Genomic DNA, 17,680 nt, shown 5'->3' with positions numbered 1-17,680 from the left:
AATAAATTAATACAAGAAAAGTGCTTGGCCTATAGCGCACACTCAATACATACTATTATCTGGTCCTGGCCGTGGAGTGTAGTAACCTCTGCAAGGGCAGAGACTTGTGTCTGCTTTGATCTTTGCTGTATTCCCAGAGTCAGGAATAAGGCCTGGCACATACCAAATATATTGAGTCAATCCATTGTATTATACAGTTTACAGACCAAAGGAAATACTCCCCATTCCCACATTCCTCCTGTTTTGTGCTCTTTCCTCTGCTTATAACACCATTTCTGTTGGCTAAATCATAACCCCTCAACACTCAATTTAAATCCCACCAGTATGAGGCCTTTCTTAACCTTCCCAGGACGACACTCTCTTGGTACACAGTGTGAACTACTCTACAGCACTTGGCAACTTTCTCTCTTATGCTTGTGAACAACTTGAGGAAGTTACCATACCAGTACTCAAGACTAGAATATGACAGCATTGTTTCTTGAGTCTGTGTATATATGATTCTCAAAAACGTAGCATTAGCCTTGATAACCAAGAGCACTGCGATGCTGTGGCAGTCTTTCTAGGGTTAGCTCTGTATGAAGGCACAGTCTCCCCTGCAGTGAGGCCAGGGATATATATGGAAGAGGCCCCGTGAGTATAGTTCACCTCTGTGCACAGGTTCCCCAGTTACGGGCCATGCCCTCAACTTTTATCAGTCACTTCACATAGGGTGGGATTTGGACCTAGGTTTAAGGCACTTAGGAGAGGCAGTAGTAATACCTTAAAGGACTTGGCATGATCAAGTAAGGTTCTGCTGTTTTTTTCAGTTGCTAAGTCATGTCCAAATCTTTGTGCTCCCACACAAAGTTCCACAGCACCCTAGGCTTCCCTGTCCTTCATCATCTCCCAGAGTTAGATCAAATTCATGTTCATCAAGTGGGTGATGCTATCTAACCATCTCATCCTCTGTCGCCCTCTTCTCCTCCTGCCCTTAATCTTTCCCAGCATCAGGGTATTTTCCAACGAGCTGGCTCTTCGCATCAGGTGGCCAAGGTACTGGAGCTTCAGCTTCATCATCAGTCCTTCCAATGCATATTCAGGGTTGATTTCCTATAGGATTGACTGGTTTGATCTCCCTGTAGGCCAAGGGTCTCTCATGAGTCTTTTCCAGCACCGCAAATCAAAAGCATCAATTGTTTGGTGCTCAGCATTCTTTATCTCACATCTGTACAAGCCTACTAGAAAAATCATAGCTGTGACTATACACACTTTTGTTGGCAAAGTGAGGTCTTTGCTTTTTAATGTGTTGTCTAGGTTTGTCATAGCTTTCCTTCCAAAGAGTAAGTGTCTTTGAATTTCATGGCTGCAGTTACTGTCTACAGAGATTTTGGAGCCCAAGAAAACAGTCTGTCATTGCTTCTCCTTTTTCCCCTTTTGTTTGCCATTAGTGATGGGACTGGATGCCATCATCTTAGTTTTTCGAATGCTGAGTTTTAAGCCAGCTTTTCACTCTCCTCTTTCACCCTCATCAAGAGGCTCTTTAGTTCCTCTTCACTTTCTGCCATTCAAATGGTATCATCTGCATATCTGAGGTTATTGTTACTTCTGGCAATCTTGATTCCAGCTTGTGCTTCATCCAGCCTGTCATTTTAGATGATGTACTCTCCACATGTAAGTTGAATAAATAGGGTGACAATATATAGCCTTATCATACTCCTTTCCCCATTTGGAATAAGTCAGTTGTTCCATGTTGCTTGGTTCTAAATGTTTCTTCTTGACTTGCATACAAGTTTCTCAGGAGATAGGTAAGGTGGTCTGGTATTCCCATCTCTTGAAGAATTTTCCAATTTGCTGTGATCCACACAGTCAAAGACTTTAGCATAGTCAATGAAGCAGATGTAGGTCTTCTTATGGAATTCCCTTGCTTTCTCTATCATCCAATGAATGTTGGCGATTTGATCCCTAGTTCCTCTGCTTTTTCCAAATCCAGCATGTACATCTGGAAGTTCTTGGTTCACATACTACTGAAGCCTACCTGGGAAGGATTTTGAACATAATCTTACTTGCATGATAAATGAGCACAATTGTCTGGTAGTTGGGACATTCTTTCACACTGCCCTTCTTTGGGACTGGAATGAAAACTGACCTCCAGTCCTGTGGCCACTGCTGAGTTTTCCAAGTAACATGTATAAACATTTTGATAATTATTATAGAATATTATTCATTGCTGTTGAAAAAAATATCAAAGCAATTTAGATAAAAATGGGAGGGGTAGGTCACTTGGAGTGCATACCAATGAGAGCAAGCAGACTCATGTAACTATGCAAGTACCCTGAGTAGATCTACTCAAGCTTGAATGATCATTTTGAACTATTCAATAACAATGTAAAGATGAGAAAGATCATACTCATGTTGTAAAACGTTGCTTTTAAAGAATGTCAGTAACTTACCAGTTATTCCTATATTCCGTTTTGGTCCTTATAACCATTGTCAGAGATTGTGTAAATTATATTTTCACTTGACCCTTGATAGAAGTTTCAGTCTTCCACTCCCATAGTGATGGCACTGGGATGTAACCTTGATGGGGAAGAATCTGCTTTTGAACTTTGCAATATTTAGCATGGTACAACACTTAAAACTGTTGGGAATGTTCAGGCCTTGAGAAATTTGCTTTAAGGATTTTGGAAAACTGATGGGGATTTGGTCAATAGTTATTTAATCAATGTTAAATCCCGTGAACAACATTTCAGATTCAGCCAGGGCTTTCCGCTCCATTTTAGATCAATGATGCACCCTCAGAGGGAGTCCTGGGACTTCTCTGGCAGTCCAGCAGTTAAGACTCTGTGCTTCCAATGCCAGGGGCATGGGTGCGATCCCTGGTCAGGGAACGAAAATCCCAGGTGCCCTGTGGTGCAGCTAAAAAAATGAAGGGGGGGATGTGTGTAGTTCTGAGCTGTTTATAACATAATCTATTTCCTGTAAGGCATCAGCCACTTTTTTGACTGGACAATACATGGGCATATGCTATTTAAGATTTAGATTGTAAGAGACAACTAAATCTCGAGCCCACTTTATACTCTGGCCAGTCTTATGGAGGTTATTTTATAGGGCTCAAGAGATTTCTTGGTGTCTGGAGAAAATGCTTCAGCAAATGGCCTTCTTCATGTACTTCACACGTAGCTTTGCAGTGTGACTTCAAGTTACTCAGCAGCCTGATGCTTCATGATTATGACTCTCTGTATCTCATAAAATCTAAGGTCCTATTTCATGGTCACCCCAGTGACTGGAATCTCATACAGCTGTGATATTCTGACCATTATTCAGATCCTCATCATTGAATCAATGAGATGCCTCTGTTGAACCCCAGCTGTAGATAAACACAAGTTGCTATAAAGCCCAATTAAGGAGAAATGATCTTCAATTTCCTAGTCCATTTATCACTGTTGGCTTCAGCAGTTAAGGAAGACAGCACTCAGGCAGCAGTGCTTTTTCCTCAGGTTCTGCCATTTAACCTACAACTTAAAGAAAATGAACTTCTCTTCTAATTGGCTACATATACCATCATCTAATCCTGGGTAAATCTACTCTACACAAAAATTTGATAGGTAGCTCACAAATACATCCTTAAATGGAACTGAGATGTGACTTTGAGAATCCTACAATGAAAATTATACCCAAAAGGTGATGTTTAACTCATAGACTACTTTATATGGACTCTGTGAAGTCCACATGTGAAGTCCTATGTGAAGGTCATAGGAACTACAGTCTCAAAAGATACTCGAGACATAAGGAAACATGGGTAAAATTGTGTCCTAAGTCTAAGAAATAATTTAAGTCATGCTAATAGGATACTCTCCTGATTTAGATGTTGTTTGTTTGTTTCTTGGAGAGGTTTCTTTTAGTAAGAATCAAGCACTGACCTGCATGCTGTAGTCCGTGGGGTCGCAAAGAGTTGGACACGACTGAGTGACTGAGTAAGACATTGTCCATTCATTGACTTTGCAATACAAACCAGTATCAACTTCACAAAGTTACAGTAACTCTAATATTTAATAGTTCACTTAAAAAAAAAAAAAGAAATCCAAGTGCCAGATTAGCTATTTAGGAATTTTACAGAAATAGGCTCTTCACTCAGACATCTCCAATCAGCAACACACAGATCCAGTTTTGTCTCATTTTGTCTTTAACTTCTAACAGGGTCCTCTCAGTTTAGATGTCAAGTCACCTGATTCAGGAGTTTTGTTTGTGGTTAAAATATGACAGATTAAAAAATTCACAGTATCTTTTAAACATTACCTTATTGTGCTAGTGCCTTGATTCTGCAACTGTTTTCATTTGTGGTAGTATTACGTTTGCCAGTTTAAGGCTATGTTTATGGTTAGAAAATGATTAATTTCACTTGTATCAGAGCTTTTTGTATCCAGATGATATGGCAAAAAACATTTCATGTTTGATTTGGAATAACTGCAGCACTATATGTCACAGAATTCTCATCTGATATCAACTCAGAAAATTTTTAATTGAAGAGGATTGTTTATGAAAGTTTTCAGAACTATTTAAATAAAGAAATTAAATGGCAACAGTTTAAAGCAGGATAGGGACAAGTTGCCCTGCCAGAGATAAGGTTGATTCCAGAAGCCCAGTGTGCGTGCGACCCTGGAGCCCAAGAGAGCAGTACATGGATTTACCCTCAACACCACGTAAAGCCAGATTTTCGGTCTAAGTGATGGCTGCCAGGACCAGGGATGGCCCAGCTGTCATTACAGAAGGAGAGAACATGTGATGGGGTCCTTGACGCTGTTCTTCCTTTACAACCTCAGCCAACAGGATGGAAATCAGCAGACTCACTGGTCTGCTCACCACTTCCCATTACTAGTCCTTATTCTCTTTAGAGGCTGTTTTTCCCAAATCCAAATTAATATATTCCTCTGAGAATCTTACTGACTCAGACTGACTACATCAGTTATCCTGAAGGCTGTACAATTCTGGTTCACAGACTCCAGAAGGACTGCAAGCCATCCAATGTAAAGTGTACCGCCTCTTAAAAGTAGCTCCCTAGTAAGAGGGGCAGTGTCTACAGACACACAGGATGGTTTTGTGTTAAAATGTACAGCCAGTAGGGGTTGTGCATTTTGCAGAAGGAGAATAATCAATTTCAAGTTCCACAAAATGTTTTACTATCATAACACTGTTTTCAGACTTGCCTCACCAAAACCACGTCAATAATTGATATTATATACACACAAAAATAAACGATTTTCAGAGACAATCAAATCTACTTCTTCAAAGTTCAGAGCCTACCACTTAAATCTGTGAGTGTTTTAATTTATAAAATAATACCTAAAAATTTTCATAAGTATTATAGGGCTTCCCAGGTAGTGCTAGTGATAAAGAACCCACCTGCCAATGCAGGAAATAAGAATCATGGGTTTGATCTCTGGGTTGCAAAGATATCCTGAAGGAGGGCATGCAACCCACGTAGTATTCTTGCCTGGAGATTCCCACGGACAGAGGAGCCTAGTGGGCTATGGTCCACAGGGTCGCAAAGAGTTCAACAAGATTGAAGTGACTTAGTATAGCACATTAAGTATTCTATTTTGGAGATATAAAACCAAAGGCTGTTTTGAAAGAAACACTATTTTCTTCTGTGCTGCTATTCACACATGTAGTAAAATCATTTAAGACTGAAGGGGATACAGTTCTGCTTACACACTTTTATCATTGAGGATGGTTTACAGGAAGAGTACAGAACATAAAGTTCAAAGAATTATATCCACACTACAAAAGTTCCAAGTGCCAGACCAACCTTAAATTTAACCTGTCTGCCAGTTAGTTACCACTATAATCACCTTTTATTACTTGCACTTGTTCTACTGGAAGACCCATTAAGAAATCAAAAAAGTTTTAAGTATATTAATCGTTAAAAACAACAAAGAAGAGTTTAAAGAAAGAATATATTTGAACCATATAAACAAACAAAAAGGTATTACATAAGAAAAATAATGTAACAATTTATGTAAGTACCTAACATATGAGCATGCTCTTACATCTAAAACAAAAAATAAAAAGGTAACATTGGTACTATATATATATATTTGACAAGTGTGCATTAAAGAATTCTCTAATATAAAACATTTAAAATGTGGAGAATATTTTGCCAAGACACAGAAAACAACTGTTAAGATAGGCACACCCACAATTCTTATAAAAACATGCTTATGGAAGATAAAACTTATCTGAGCATTCATTTCTCAGATGCGAAGAAGCTATAAAACTGTAAATCACTGGATATTGCCTCCCACTTTTGCACTGTTTGAGTTTCAACACTGATTAGTATAAATTATGAATTACACAATTAGTTTTATTTTTAAAATTTTAGTGTTTCTGCCAAGGTTCCATATAAAATGCATCTATTTAGTATGAATACTTAAAACACCAACACCATTTGTATAAAAGTTAACTTTCTAATTTTTTTTTAAAGCACTATTGTTTAGAAAATGGTTATTATAACAAACAGTGCTCTGGAAAATCTGAAACTACCAATCAATATGCTCCATCAACCATAAGTAGATCTAATAAGCCCTAACTAAAAAGAACACAAATGTAAAAAGCTGATAAATTTAAAGATTATAAAATTGGTTTATTGTAAAAGCAATTCAAGAATACCCAGTTAAAATCTTATTCCAATGCCACCCAATACAACCAAGAAGCAGTTAAACACTTTTACATTAGGAACAAGGACAAAAAACAAGAAAGACCACATCAAGGCTGTGATTCAAACTCAGAAAGAGAAAGGCTTAGGTCTCCTTCAGGTCAGTACAATGGGTACAATTAGGTCAAAGCACCATGTCCTTCAGGCACCATGGCGCTGCTACAACACTGAGGTATAACTGGGTAAATCCAAGTTGAGGGGGAATGAAGAACTCCATATTTTTGTTTTGTGGGTGTACTCAAGTGATTGAAATTTTAGGAACAACTGCCTTTAATGACAGCAATATGCAAGACAAGTTTTTATTGAAGAAGAAGAAGCTTATAAAGTTCTCTATCAAGGTCCCACTAAATCTTCACAACCCCCCTCCCATTTTCCCACCCTCTCCCCTAATCTAAAGCTACTCTGCTGATATATAAGATGAGATCTTAATTTGTGGCTTAATGGCAAATTGTAGGCACTCCTTCTAAGTAGCTTTGATCTTCTGAATATAAAAAAGCCAACATGCTGTATCATCCATCCATAAACTCAAATATGCGTTCTAGGCAGAATTTCATTATTCCTCTTAAAAAAAAAAAAAAATCAATACATCTATCTGCACAGTGGCCATTTCCCCCCAGACTTAATTCAAGATTTAATCTTTCTGCTGTTTTAATAATAGCCTTAGAGTCAATTATTATGAATGATCGGCCTATGAATCAATATATATAACATGACTGCATTTTGAGCACTGAAATTACCTAATATAAAACTTTTACTTCCAACTTTTGCAATCCTCTAAACTGAAGGGTCAAAATACTTATATTTTGTAATCAGAAAAAAAAAAAACCCCACCTGTTTTCCTAAGCTGAGGCTTTTCATAGCAGTTTTAGCCAGGAAAAGAGAGATTTTATGTCTTATAAACCCTTGAAAATAAGGGCTTATTCTATAAACATCAAAAGACCCTTAATCGCAGAGGTGCTAGTTGATGCCACTATAATTCACAAGCAAGTATTACTTCATAGCTTATATTGAAGGGTTGATTCATGCTCATTTTGTTCCTTTAAAAATACTCTTTGGAAAACATTATTATTCCTGTAGACACATACTCTAGTTATATCTCTTCCAGTAAAAATAAAAGTATAATCATGATTATCTCTATTTCTTTGCTAAAATCAACTAGTAATATACATTAATCTGATCACTTTACCAGCTAACTTATGACCTTAGAGTATCCCATATACTATCCAGGGTAAATTCTCAGCATATAAAAGTAGGAGCAAGTTTTATAAGTAAAAACAATTTCGTAGGCAATATTTCAATGTAGTCTTTAATGTGTTCATTATAAAAGAGAACTAAACTACTAGATTTTACTTCCAAAACTAAGGCAAAGGTAATCTTCCAAAGTTAAAGGGGATAATAAAGCCATTTCTTGTTTACTTCTTTCAAATTCAGCAGATAATATCCACTGTGTGCCCAGAGGGCATACAGGACTCTTCGAGGCACCATCCATAAGAACAGCCCTTTCTAGAACACTAAACCACCACCACCTGCACACTACCCCAACCGGATTTAAACTACTTGTGAAATATAAACTACTAGTCTTGTACTCTAAATGCATACATTCATAGCTACCGTTTTAAAATAAATTGGAAAATAGGGAAAACTCAAAAAAAAAAAAAAAAAAGATACATTCTGCTATCACACTATTATAAACATTATAAGTGTGTGTGTGGGTATATATAAAGAGAGCTGATTACCAAGATTTAAATAAGATGGTAAAAAAAAAAACCAGGACATGTAGATTTACCAAAGGAACTATAATAACTGTCCCAAGCTAGAAGTATAAACAGATGCACTACAATGGTAATTTGCCTAGATTCTGAGGAAAAAAGGAAAAACCCCTAAGACAATAAAAATCCCGATGAAGACAAAAAAAAAACAAAACCCACAATAAACCCCATCAAAATCTATACTAGAGTATGTGGCAATAATTAATATATTTCTATGGAAATTATCTCAAGCCTTATAAGCTCCTAAAATAAAATCAAGGTCACTATGTGACTAATGATAGCACTAGGAGGAAAAAAAAACCACTGAAAGTAAAACAGTCTTCAGCCTTGGTTTCAGCTAGCTTTTCAAATCAGTCTAAGTACTAAGCATCAGATACAACATTTTTGGCTTGTTAGACCAGTAAGTCATGTTTTTCCACTGGCCAAAGGCAGCTGAAGAAAAACTGCTTGAACAAACTAAATGCTATGACATGAAGCATTTGACTTCCAAATCTGAGTGTTCAGTTAAAATGATTGGTGAACATCTAACTGGGCAAAAGGAATGGCATCCATCATCCAAACAGGCTCACTTCCCCCAGCCCCCAAAACAAACAGTAGTTATAATAGCAAAAGAAACAAAACAGTTTTTTTTGATTCCTTAGAGCCAACTATGGAAGAGGTCAGCAATATATTAACAGCAGCAATGGACAAGGAAGAGCAAGATAGTGGATGAAAGAATCCTGCTGGACGTTTGTTCATCTTTTTCTGTATTAGCCAGAAGACTGCCCCTGGCTTAACTGGAAATTTCAGGTATAGGTCTTATCTCCTTAGATCCTTCACAGATTTAGAATTCAGTCTACCTGAGGGCTCTATAACCATGTAAGAAAGCTTTCTTTATCTAGCTTGGTGGCGGCCAAAACAGACTCCATGTCGTTGAGGATGTCGGAGCTCAAAGCTTCTTGCAGGCTTGGCATCAGCTCCTCCCCTTCTATGTTCATCCCATCTCCCTCCAGGGTTCCGAGGTCCACGTTTGTCCCAGGAATGGCTTCAAGATAGTCTGGGAAACGGTTCTGCTGGGAGGGCAGGGTGCTTTGGTTGATAGTGTCACCTAGAGGGACCAGAGAGAGACACAAAGACAACAGGTCCTTTTTGAAAAGCCGACATCATGTGAGCACAGAGGTCCACACACACAGGGAAAGAAACGCATTCCTGATGGACTTCCTCCACTGATGCCCACAGTTTACTTTAGGCCAAACAACCCACAGACGGCAAAGTAACAATGCCAAGTTTCCTTCTGTCTCATCTGTTCAGATGCTGAACAAGCCCGACCGCTTGTTACTACGTGCTAAGCACTGATGGGGGTCCTGAAAAAAAATTCGTTGAAAAATTATATACAGCAAGAGAGAAAGAACAGGTATGACACTACAGCATCAGGACTTGCCTCTGCGCCAGGCATGCACCACCATGATAAGATAAAACATAAAGATGAATGGTGTATACCTGTCGTTCTCCTAAGTACACACTACGGAACAGAATAAAATAAAAAGGCTGCATGAAACTCTATCCCACTCTTGGGAGACTCACATTCACAACAGTAAAACCATGCCTCCCAGAAGTCCTTGGAAAAGTAAGTCTTCCTAGCTTTGCTTACAGGTCTCCCACACTTACCTGGCCAAGAACCCTTTTTTGCCCATGACGATGTTAACATTCCTGAACACTTCAATGGAATATGCTTTCAGAAAAACTAACATAATCCATTAATTGTTATAAAAGTTTAGCAAGAAGGGAGAAACTGGGGAGAGAGGAGTAAGGAAAGGTGTTGCGAATGAGATGGCATTGAGGTGACTCGTACAGATGATTTAAGATCCAGATGAGGAGAGGGTAGTGTGGATTCCCAGGGACACCGGAGCCATGGGCTGGATGCACAGTGGCACAGAAGCCCCGCCAAACGCTCCCAGAAGTGGCCAGCTAGCTGGAGAGCCGCTTCACTGCCCAGCCAGCTCGTGCCCGCTGACAGCCGCCAAGTCCAGGTCAAACGGTAAGCCATGGGAGCAAGGGTTCTATCACCACCCCTGGGGGGCAGGTTTTCAAGCTCCTGCACCTCTCCAAACAAAGGAGGTAAGGCCACCACCGAGCCTTTCCAACCGCCAACCTGAGCCCCGGATCACCTAAGTTGGACAAATGACCGTCACAAAAAGAGGAAAGCAGACAAAGAATCACATACACAGAGAGACATATAAATCAAATACAGAGCTCTCGCTCCAAAATTAAGAATGAATATCCATGTAACAGAGACTTCTAATATGGTCCTCAACTGCCCTGCCCATTAACTCACTATTTTAAATTAACTCAATATTTTAAATGCTAAAATAAGTCATGTCAAATGGAGATAAGACATCCATGACATTTAAAAAGTCAGAAGAGACTTTTACAAGATGCTATTTAAAAAGCATGTATCTGACTGAAAGCTAGATTACCAAGAGCAACAAAAAGTACCAACCTGTGTCCATCTCATCAACACTGTTCAGGAAGTCGTCGGGGGTCCGAGGGACGCTGTAGCTGCTCATGCTTAGTCCGCTGTCTGTGCTCTCGTCACGAGAGTGGTAGGTGCCACTACGAAGAATGAGGGTCACAGACCAGCGTGACACACGTAAGAAAAGATTCAAGGTGAACACATAAACACTTGCTCAGTACCAGCATGATTCCCGGAGGATTAGCGAAGACTCCTGCCCTGTGGCATTTGAAACAGGAACCCTCCTTCAGGGCCCGTACCAAGCTCCTGTGCTATGAAGCCAAATGGACAAGTTGATCCTAATTCAGACTGGCAACCTCAGGGGGCCAAAATTTCTCCTAAGGTTTTGTGGTCATAAAGGAAAAGCAAGATACACCCGGCTTTCCTGAGTGACAAGAAACTCTTGGTGTAACGCCATTTGAATTGGGGGGCTCCACACAGCTCATCTGTCTCAAGGTCTCCATGCCCCAAGTGGCAGTGGTCACAGGCATGAGTCAAACTCTGCTTCCAGGTGGTACTAAGACAGGCCTGCACTAGGTTCCTGCTGAATTCCTCGGCTCATGCAGAGAGTTTAAGCCAGAAAAATCAACCCTAAATAAAGAATCAGAATTTCTTTTTGGACTGGGCCAAAACAGTGAGTAACTGCTGATAAGAACAGAACTCACTAGCTTGATCTCCTTGCTTCTGTTCGGAAAAGTGGGGGGAACCCCGAACACACACCTCAGCATGAAACAGGAGTCCTGAGAGTTCCAACTTAAGGAACTGATTAAAAAGAAAAACCAAACAACCCTGCAAGGAACACAGCTTGAGAAAAACAGAAAAGCAGAGCCAAGACAGATTTTATTTTAGGCTGAATAAAAAGTATCACAGATTTACATACAAGTATGGTAAATATCCTCAGAACATTACCTTCATAAACAGAACACTTCCCTAACCTAGTAACACGTAGACACCAGGTGGCATCGATGGTAAAATTGGGGGTTCCACTAATTCTAGAAAATCTTACAGCAAAGTGTGAAATAAAGGCAACTGTAATTCTTAACAGTCTCTTACTACAGTGTGAACTTAACTTTCCTCACAGCTTGGGACGTTTGAAGAGCTGTTCAGTTTATACAAAAATTAAACAAAAAATAACTAAGCTTTAAGCTTTAAAAACGAGCTTTCACAGTTGCTCAAAGTTGAGAGCTCAAGCCCCTAAACTTCTTTCCTACATTACTCAATGCACTTGCCTTGTTCCCCCTCTCTTTCACACTGTATATTGCAACCACTAGTTTAATGCTTCTGTCAGATTTTGGCAAGGTTCGAAAGCCTCACACAGATCCAAGAAAACACAAATTTGCCTCTGAGACCATTTGTGCACAGTGCAGCCACTTGGGAGAAGCCCTCAGGATGTGGTTTGTTTTTATTTTGCCTGACTCGATCTGGGACAAGGGCCTGGTCCTAGTTATCACTATTCCCACTGCTCACCACGGGGCACATATCAAGACACTCAAGACTGTTAGAGAACGGCTGGATTTACACAGTTGTTCAGAGTTCTTTCCAGGCCTCAGGGGAAGCGCATGGGCATTCCTGAGGACAGGGTTCACAAGGCCATTTCCCTGACTGGGAACAGCTCCCTGCAGCCCCCACCTCCCTTCACTGATATGCACTGAACATCTGCTACTATGTGACAGGGGTGAGACAAGGCTGAGGAGTCAGAGGTTAACAACAACAGCCCACAACTGATGCTTTCTGAGAGGCTCACCATTTCAGGGAAGGAGGTGAACAAATACAAGTACAAGGTTCAGAACAGAGGAGAAAACTTTCAAAGTACAGGGGAAAGGTTTAATGGAAGGGAACGCTGGAGCTGGCCTTGAAACACCTGAGTAAAAGGGAGATGAGAGAATGTACCACCACCACTGAGGCAACTCCGTGGCAAGTCAGGGGAACAGGTGCTTAGAGTTTAAGGAATATGCATAAATTACATACAGGCAGTGGGGGAAACCATTCAAAGTCTCTGAAAAGAAAAATGCGAGAGTCAGATGTGTGTTTTAGAAACTGGGGTACTACAGACAAGAGACATGGGATTCTGCCCTGAGACTAGCAACTTTGGGGATGATTCACTCTGTGTTCTTTACCAGAAAATAGAATCTTAAACTGTAGCTCAGTTTTTATCAAAAGTTCTAAGAATCTGCACAAACGACTACCAGGAGGATATGCGGTCTACATCCCTTTTTTTCTAGATGGTCTCATTTTATCCCTGGACCAATAAACACAGGACTTCAACAACAACTGGAATTACACTGATCTGAAATTTCCTCTGTGGGGGGAAAAAAGGTCTGTGGCTATGACTTTTCCTAATTAACCTCAGAATTATAATCTTCTATAAATACACTCAATTATTGGCAGAACTTTAAACTGCCATGTGTCAGAGAGTAAATACAAAACTTAAATACATTTTAGATGGCCTTTGAGTTGTCCTGTTTTCAATGTCATTTGTTTCCAGGACTTTTTTCATTTCTCTTTTGATTTCTTCTTAGATGGTCTTTGAAACCAAACCAGTCAATCAGGGCACCAGCACTAATCTTAAGAGACAGCAAGTTTATTGTACTAAACATTTTGGTATGACAAGGTATCTTTTTTTCTTAGGATCTGGATGTTTTCAATTCAGCTTGTAAGAACTGAAAGGGTAGCATAATAATCTTCCTAAGTCAATATACCTTTCAATATTCTTAAAAGTGCACTGTCTAAAATTGATTAAAAACAAAAGCAAAGACCAGAAAGCATTTGTTCCTTATTTTAAAAATTGAAACTGAATAAATATTTGACAATCTACAAGAAAGAACTGTAGTTAAGTCTTAGTTTTAAACGCCTTTCTAGGCAAAGAAGATGATCTGTCTCAGCTTGCAGTTTTCAACACAGCACTATATATAATAACATCTTCGCAATATGCCTGAAATCCAAGATTTCTGGCAATTCACTAAAAATCATCCTTAACTGTGCTATTTTTGAATACTCTTTAATGTTAACACATTATTTGAAAAAGACACAACCTTACTTTTTCTCTCTTTGACCTATAGCCCTTAAGAATATGAGGCCTTTCAGTGCTCCTATAGTGAAACTTCTTAGGTTGAACACTTGCGTGGAAAATTCCTTCCAAAGATCCTTATAATGCTGCCCTAAGCAGGTTTAAGATGCTTTTTTTTTCTTTCTGCTTTCATAGAAAGGCATTCACATGTTCCTTCACGATTCTGCAAGTAACTGTTAGTCAACAGCAGAGGCACAAGCAAACACGTGACTCTGAGTAAGTGTCCCCTCTACAAGTCTGAACAGCTCACTTCCTCTCACAGCAGCCAGCATCTAATCCTCAAGCTTTATCGTACAAGCCGTTTATGGAGAGACCCATTTACAGCCGTGGTTCTCGGCCCACACGGATGTTCAAACAGCCTATTATATAGAAGCACTAAGGAGAACACCATAAGCTGGGATTTTTTCAGGTGTTGGCCAGCAGCAACTCTTACCAACCTGTTAAGAAAGGGATCTGAGCTATTGGTCGTCATGGTTCTCAATTCCTGAGACATCCCAGGAGAAGATACTGGATTTTGAGTCCCACCATCCTGCTCCAGTGTTGGTAACTGGCTACGGAGAGCTAATTCCTAAAAAAAAAAAAAAATTAAAAAAAAAAAAATCAACACAAACAAACAGAATCAATCCACTAATTAACAAATTTATCATTAAAGTAATAACCCTGTGCACATAAAGCTTAAGTATTAACATCTAAAAGTTACTGAGTTGACCAGTCAGAAGGACCAAGTTCTCTCCATTTCAAGTCACTGAACATTAACTTATATCAACTGAAAGTTTATCTAGGCTTATTAACCCCCCAACAAATACTTAACTTAGTTTTCTCTTGTTATTTTCTTTATTCTGGCAGACATGCCTAAATCCCTCCTTTAGAGTAGGGTGGCAAGTCTGACCAACCCTCATATGATTTTATATATTTGGTACCAGTAATAAAAATAAGGTTAAAAGAACAAAATCTGGTGATTTACCAAGACACCCACACACCTCACTGCCTTTCTGCACTGTTTGGTATCAACTGACTCAATCTGATTTCAGGTTTTTCAGTCTTGAGCTACTGATACCTTCAGGGGTATCCAACAGTTTCTCAGCAGGATACCACCTGGAAACTGAGCAAAAGCTTTGGCCCTTACTACTGATTGTTTCAGAACACCTGTCCCAACGTGCTTTCAAACATTCTAGGTCTCGGCTTTTTATCTGCCCAGGGCTTCAAGGCGCGTTCACTTCACTCTGGCCAACTCCTACACCTTCATTACCAGCTTGCCCTTCCCTCACCGTTTCGTCCATTCACTGTACCCTTTCCTGAGGATTTCCACTGTGCCTCCGAAGCTCTCACCAACATCTCCTTGACAGTTTTGGTCTGCCTTGAAACATGGCTTTCTATCACAAAGGACACTACCCCACCTCTTGCAAGTGGGCTGGCCTACTCACAGAGGCACACACCACCTCCAAGACCCTCACTCCCAGAGCACCACAGAGTCCAGAGGCCATGGAGATTTTCTCTGAGCTCCGCACCAACATTTCTAGACTTTGCAACAACCACTTTTTACTCAGGTTTCTGCCTTCTAAATAAACCATCCTTTAAATGGTTTCTTAGCCAGAAGGTCATGACGGAATGCAGGGGGTCTATGAACTTTGAAGGAGAGAAAAGTTACATCTTTATTTTCATTAAACTGTAACTGAAAGTTAGCATTTTCTTCAATTATGTTAGGGAACGAACAGTAGTATTTACTATACCTCCGATTTTTCATCAGTAGAAAACATTTTCATAGCATACTCCAATTGTTAAGTTTCTTAAAAATGTTCATTACTATTCCAGTATTAGTCATAAGACATGCCACAGTATCTTATTACTTATACACTATGCAGATGATTTATTCAGCATGAGAGCTCTGTAAATTTCTGGATTCCACCGATCTTTATCCCCACATACCTCAAAATCATCCACTTGTACAGCCAAGACCTTGCTATTCAAAACCAAACCTGCCTGTCACGTTTGGGACAATGACCAGTGTCTCACTTCATTGAAACTGCACTTTACCACTCGAGAACTGTCAACACCCATGAACAAGATCTATACAGTAATCTAAAGTTGAAATCCCTGGATCTCTACACCGCAACAATACCGTTCACTATTGTATTTCAATCAGCAGTGCCCCTGTCACATCCTAAACTGGTATAGAAAGCTCCTTCCCAGAAATCTTACACATACTCATCCTGCTTTCTGGGACCATATATTTTCTCTCCACCCAGTAAGAGGTAGAACTCTTGCTATTCCAGTTTACTGGCTCTTTTTCCCTACAAGCTTGAACTCGGGCCTGATCATTTTATTTATTCCTTAAAAAAATTTCAATTTATTTATTCCTGGCTGGGTCTTCCCCGTCGTGTGGGCTTTCTCTAGCTGCGCAGAGTGAGGGCGCCTCCTGGCTGCGGCGCACAGACCGCTCGCTGCGGCGGCCCCTCCGGCTGCAGAGCGCGGCTCGAGCGTGCAGGCGTCGGCAGCTGGCGCACCGGCCCGGCCCCCCTGAGACCTCCTCCCGAGTCAGGGGTCGAGAATCTGTGCTCCCTGAACTGGCAGGTGGACCCCCAACCACTGAACCACCAGGGAAGCCCTGAGCGGGTCATTGTAAATACACACGCGTACCTTTAAGACTCCCAATGTACACACAAATTTTGTTTCAACACAGCAAATTCCAACAATGAATCAATGCTAAAAATATGCCTGTGTCATTTCTATACTGAGACTGCTAAGAAATGCTAAGAGAAAAACCATACAGCTATCCAGATTATCATAATTTAATTCTCTGGTCTTGGCTGGGCCTCTAGTACCACTTACTGTTTTTTGTGTTTTTTTAGGGGGTGGTGGTTCTTGGTTACTTTTTCTCCCATTCTTATGATTACTACTTCAAATCTGGCACACTCTCTCAAGCCCCTGGTCATTCATGTGCTCTTGCTTTTTCTAGCTCCCCCCATTTAGATCAGGACACTAGAGGTCAACAGCCACAATCTATGCTTTTCTAGTCCCCCCTGTCACCCTGGGCTGTGCCCCCAAAGCCATCTTCATTCATACTTACTTTACAACTTTTCTTCCAGGCTCAAAAAATGGATTCCCTACCACCACCTCACACTCCTAGTAGCTTCTGGGGATCCCATTTACTTGTTTTCTCTGTATTTTCTATCTCTGACATCAACCACAGCCCACTTTCATCTTACAGGGTAACAAGTGACTTTAAAACAAACACAGTTTGCACTCCCCACAGACTGTAGGTCTGTAATAGGGCATGTTTTCCTCTGGCACCATGTCTTTCATATACTCTTCTCTTGACTGAAAACAACAAAAAAACACGTTTCTTATTAAGATCCAGGTACCTTCTCTAGATAATTCTCCAGAATGACCCCATCTCCATCTTTAGATTGAATTAGACAGATGGAAATTATGTCTTTAACATCATGTTCAATTCAGTTCAGTCACTCAGTCGTGTCCAACTCTTTGTGACCCCATGAATCGCAGCACGCCAGACCTCCCTGTCTATCACCAACTCCCGGAGCTTACTCAAACTCATGTCCATTGAGTCGGTGATGCCATCCAACCATCTCTTCCTCTGTGGTCCCCTTCTCTTCCCACCTTCAATCATTCCCAGCATCAAGGTCTTTTCCAGTGAGTCAGTT

At 40.2% G+C, this 17,680-nt stretch overlaps 1 protein-coding gene across 8 annotated transcripts in view; it reads right to left on the bottom strand.

Moving 5' to 3' along the window:
- Positions 1-5,914: 5,914 nt before the first annotated feature.
- Positions 5,915-17,680, bottom strand: part of YAP1 (Yes1 associated transcriptional regulator) — a 125,476-nt gene continuing 113,710 nt past the window's right edge. For all 8 annotated transcript variants that reach the window (XM_065945611.1, XM_065945608.1, XM_065945609.1 and 5 more), the window contains 3 exons: positions 14,456-14,586; positions 10,940-11,052; positions 5,915-9,547 (listed from right to left, as the gene is read on the bottom strand). In XM_065945611.1, coding sequence (XP_065801683.1) covers positions 9,309-9,547; positions 10,940-11,052; positions 14,456-14,586 — 483 coding nt within the window. In that variant the 3' untranslated portion in view covers positions 5,915-9,308. The remainder of the gene's footprint in view (positions 9,548-10,939; positions 11,053-14,455; positions 14,587-17,680) is intronic.

The sequence above is a fragment of the Muntiacus reevesi genome, chromosome 9 (assembly GCF_963930625.1).
Source record: "Muntiacus reevesi chromosome 9, mMunRee1.1, whole genome shotgun sequence".
NCBI classification, from domain to species: Eukaryota; Metazoa; Chordata; class Mammalia; order Artiodactyla; family Cervidae; genus Muntiacus; species Muntiacus reevesi.
Note: the sequence above shows the minus strand (reverse complement) of the source record. Positions and strands in the feature narration are given on the sequence as shown.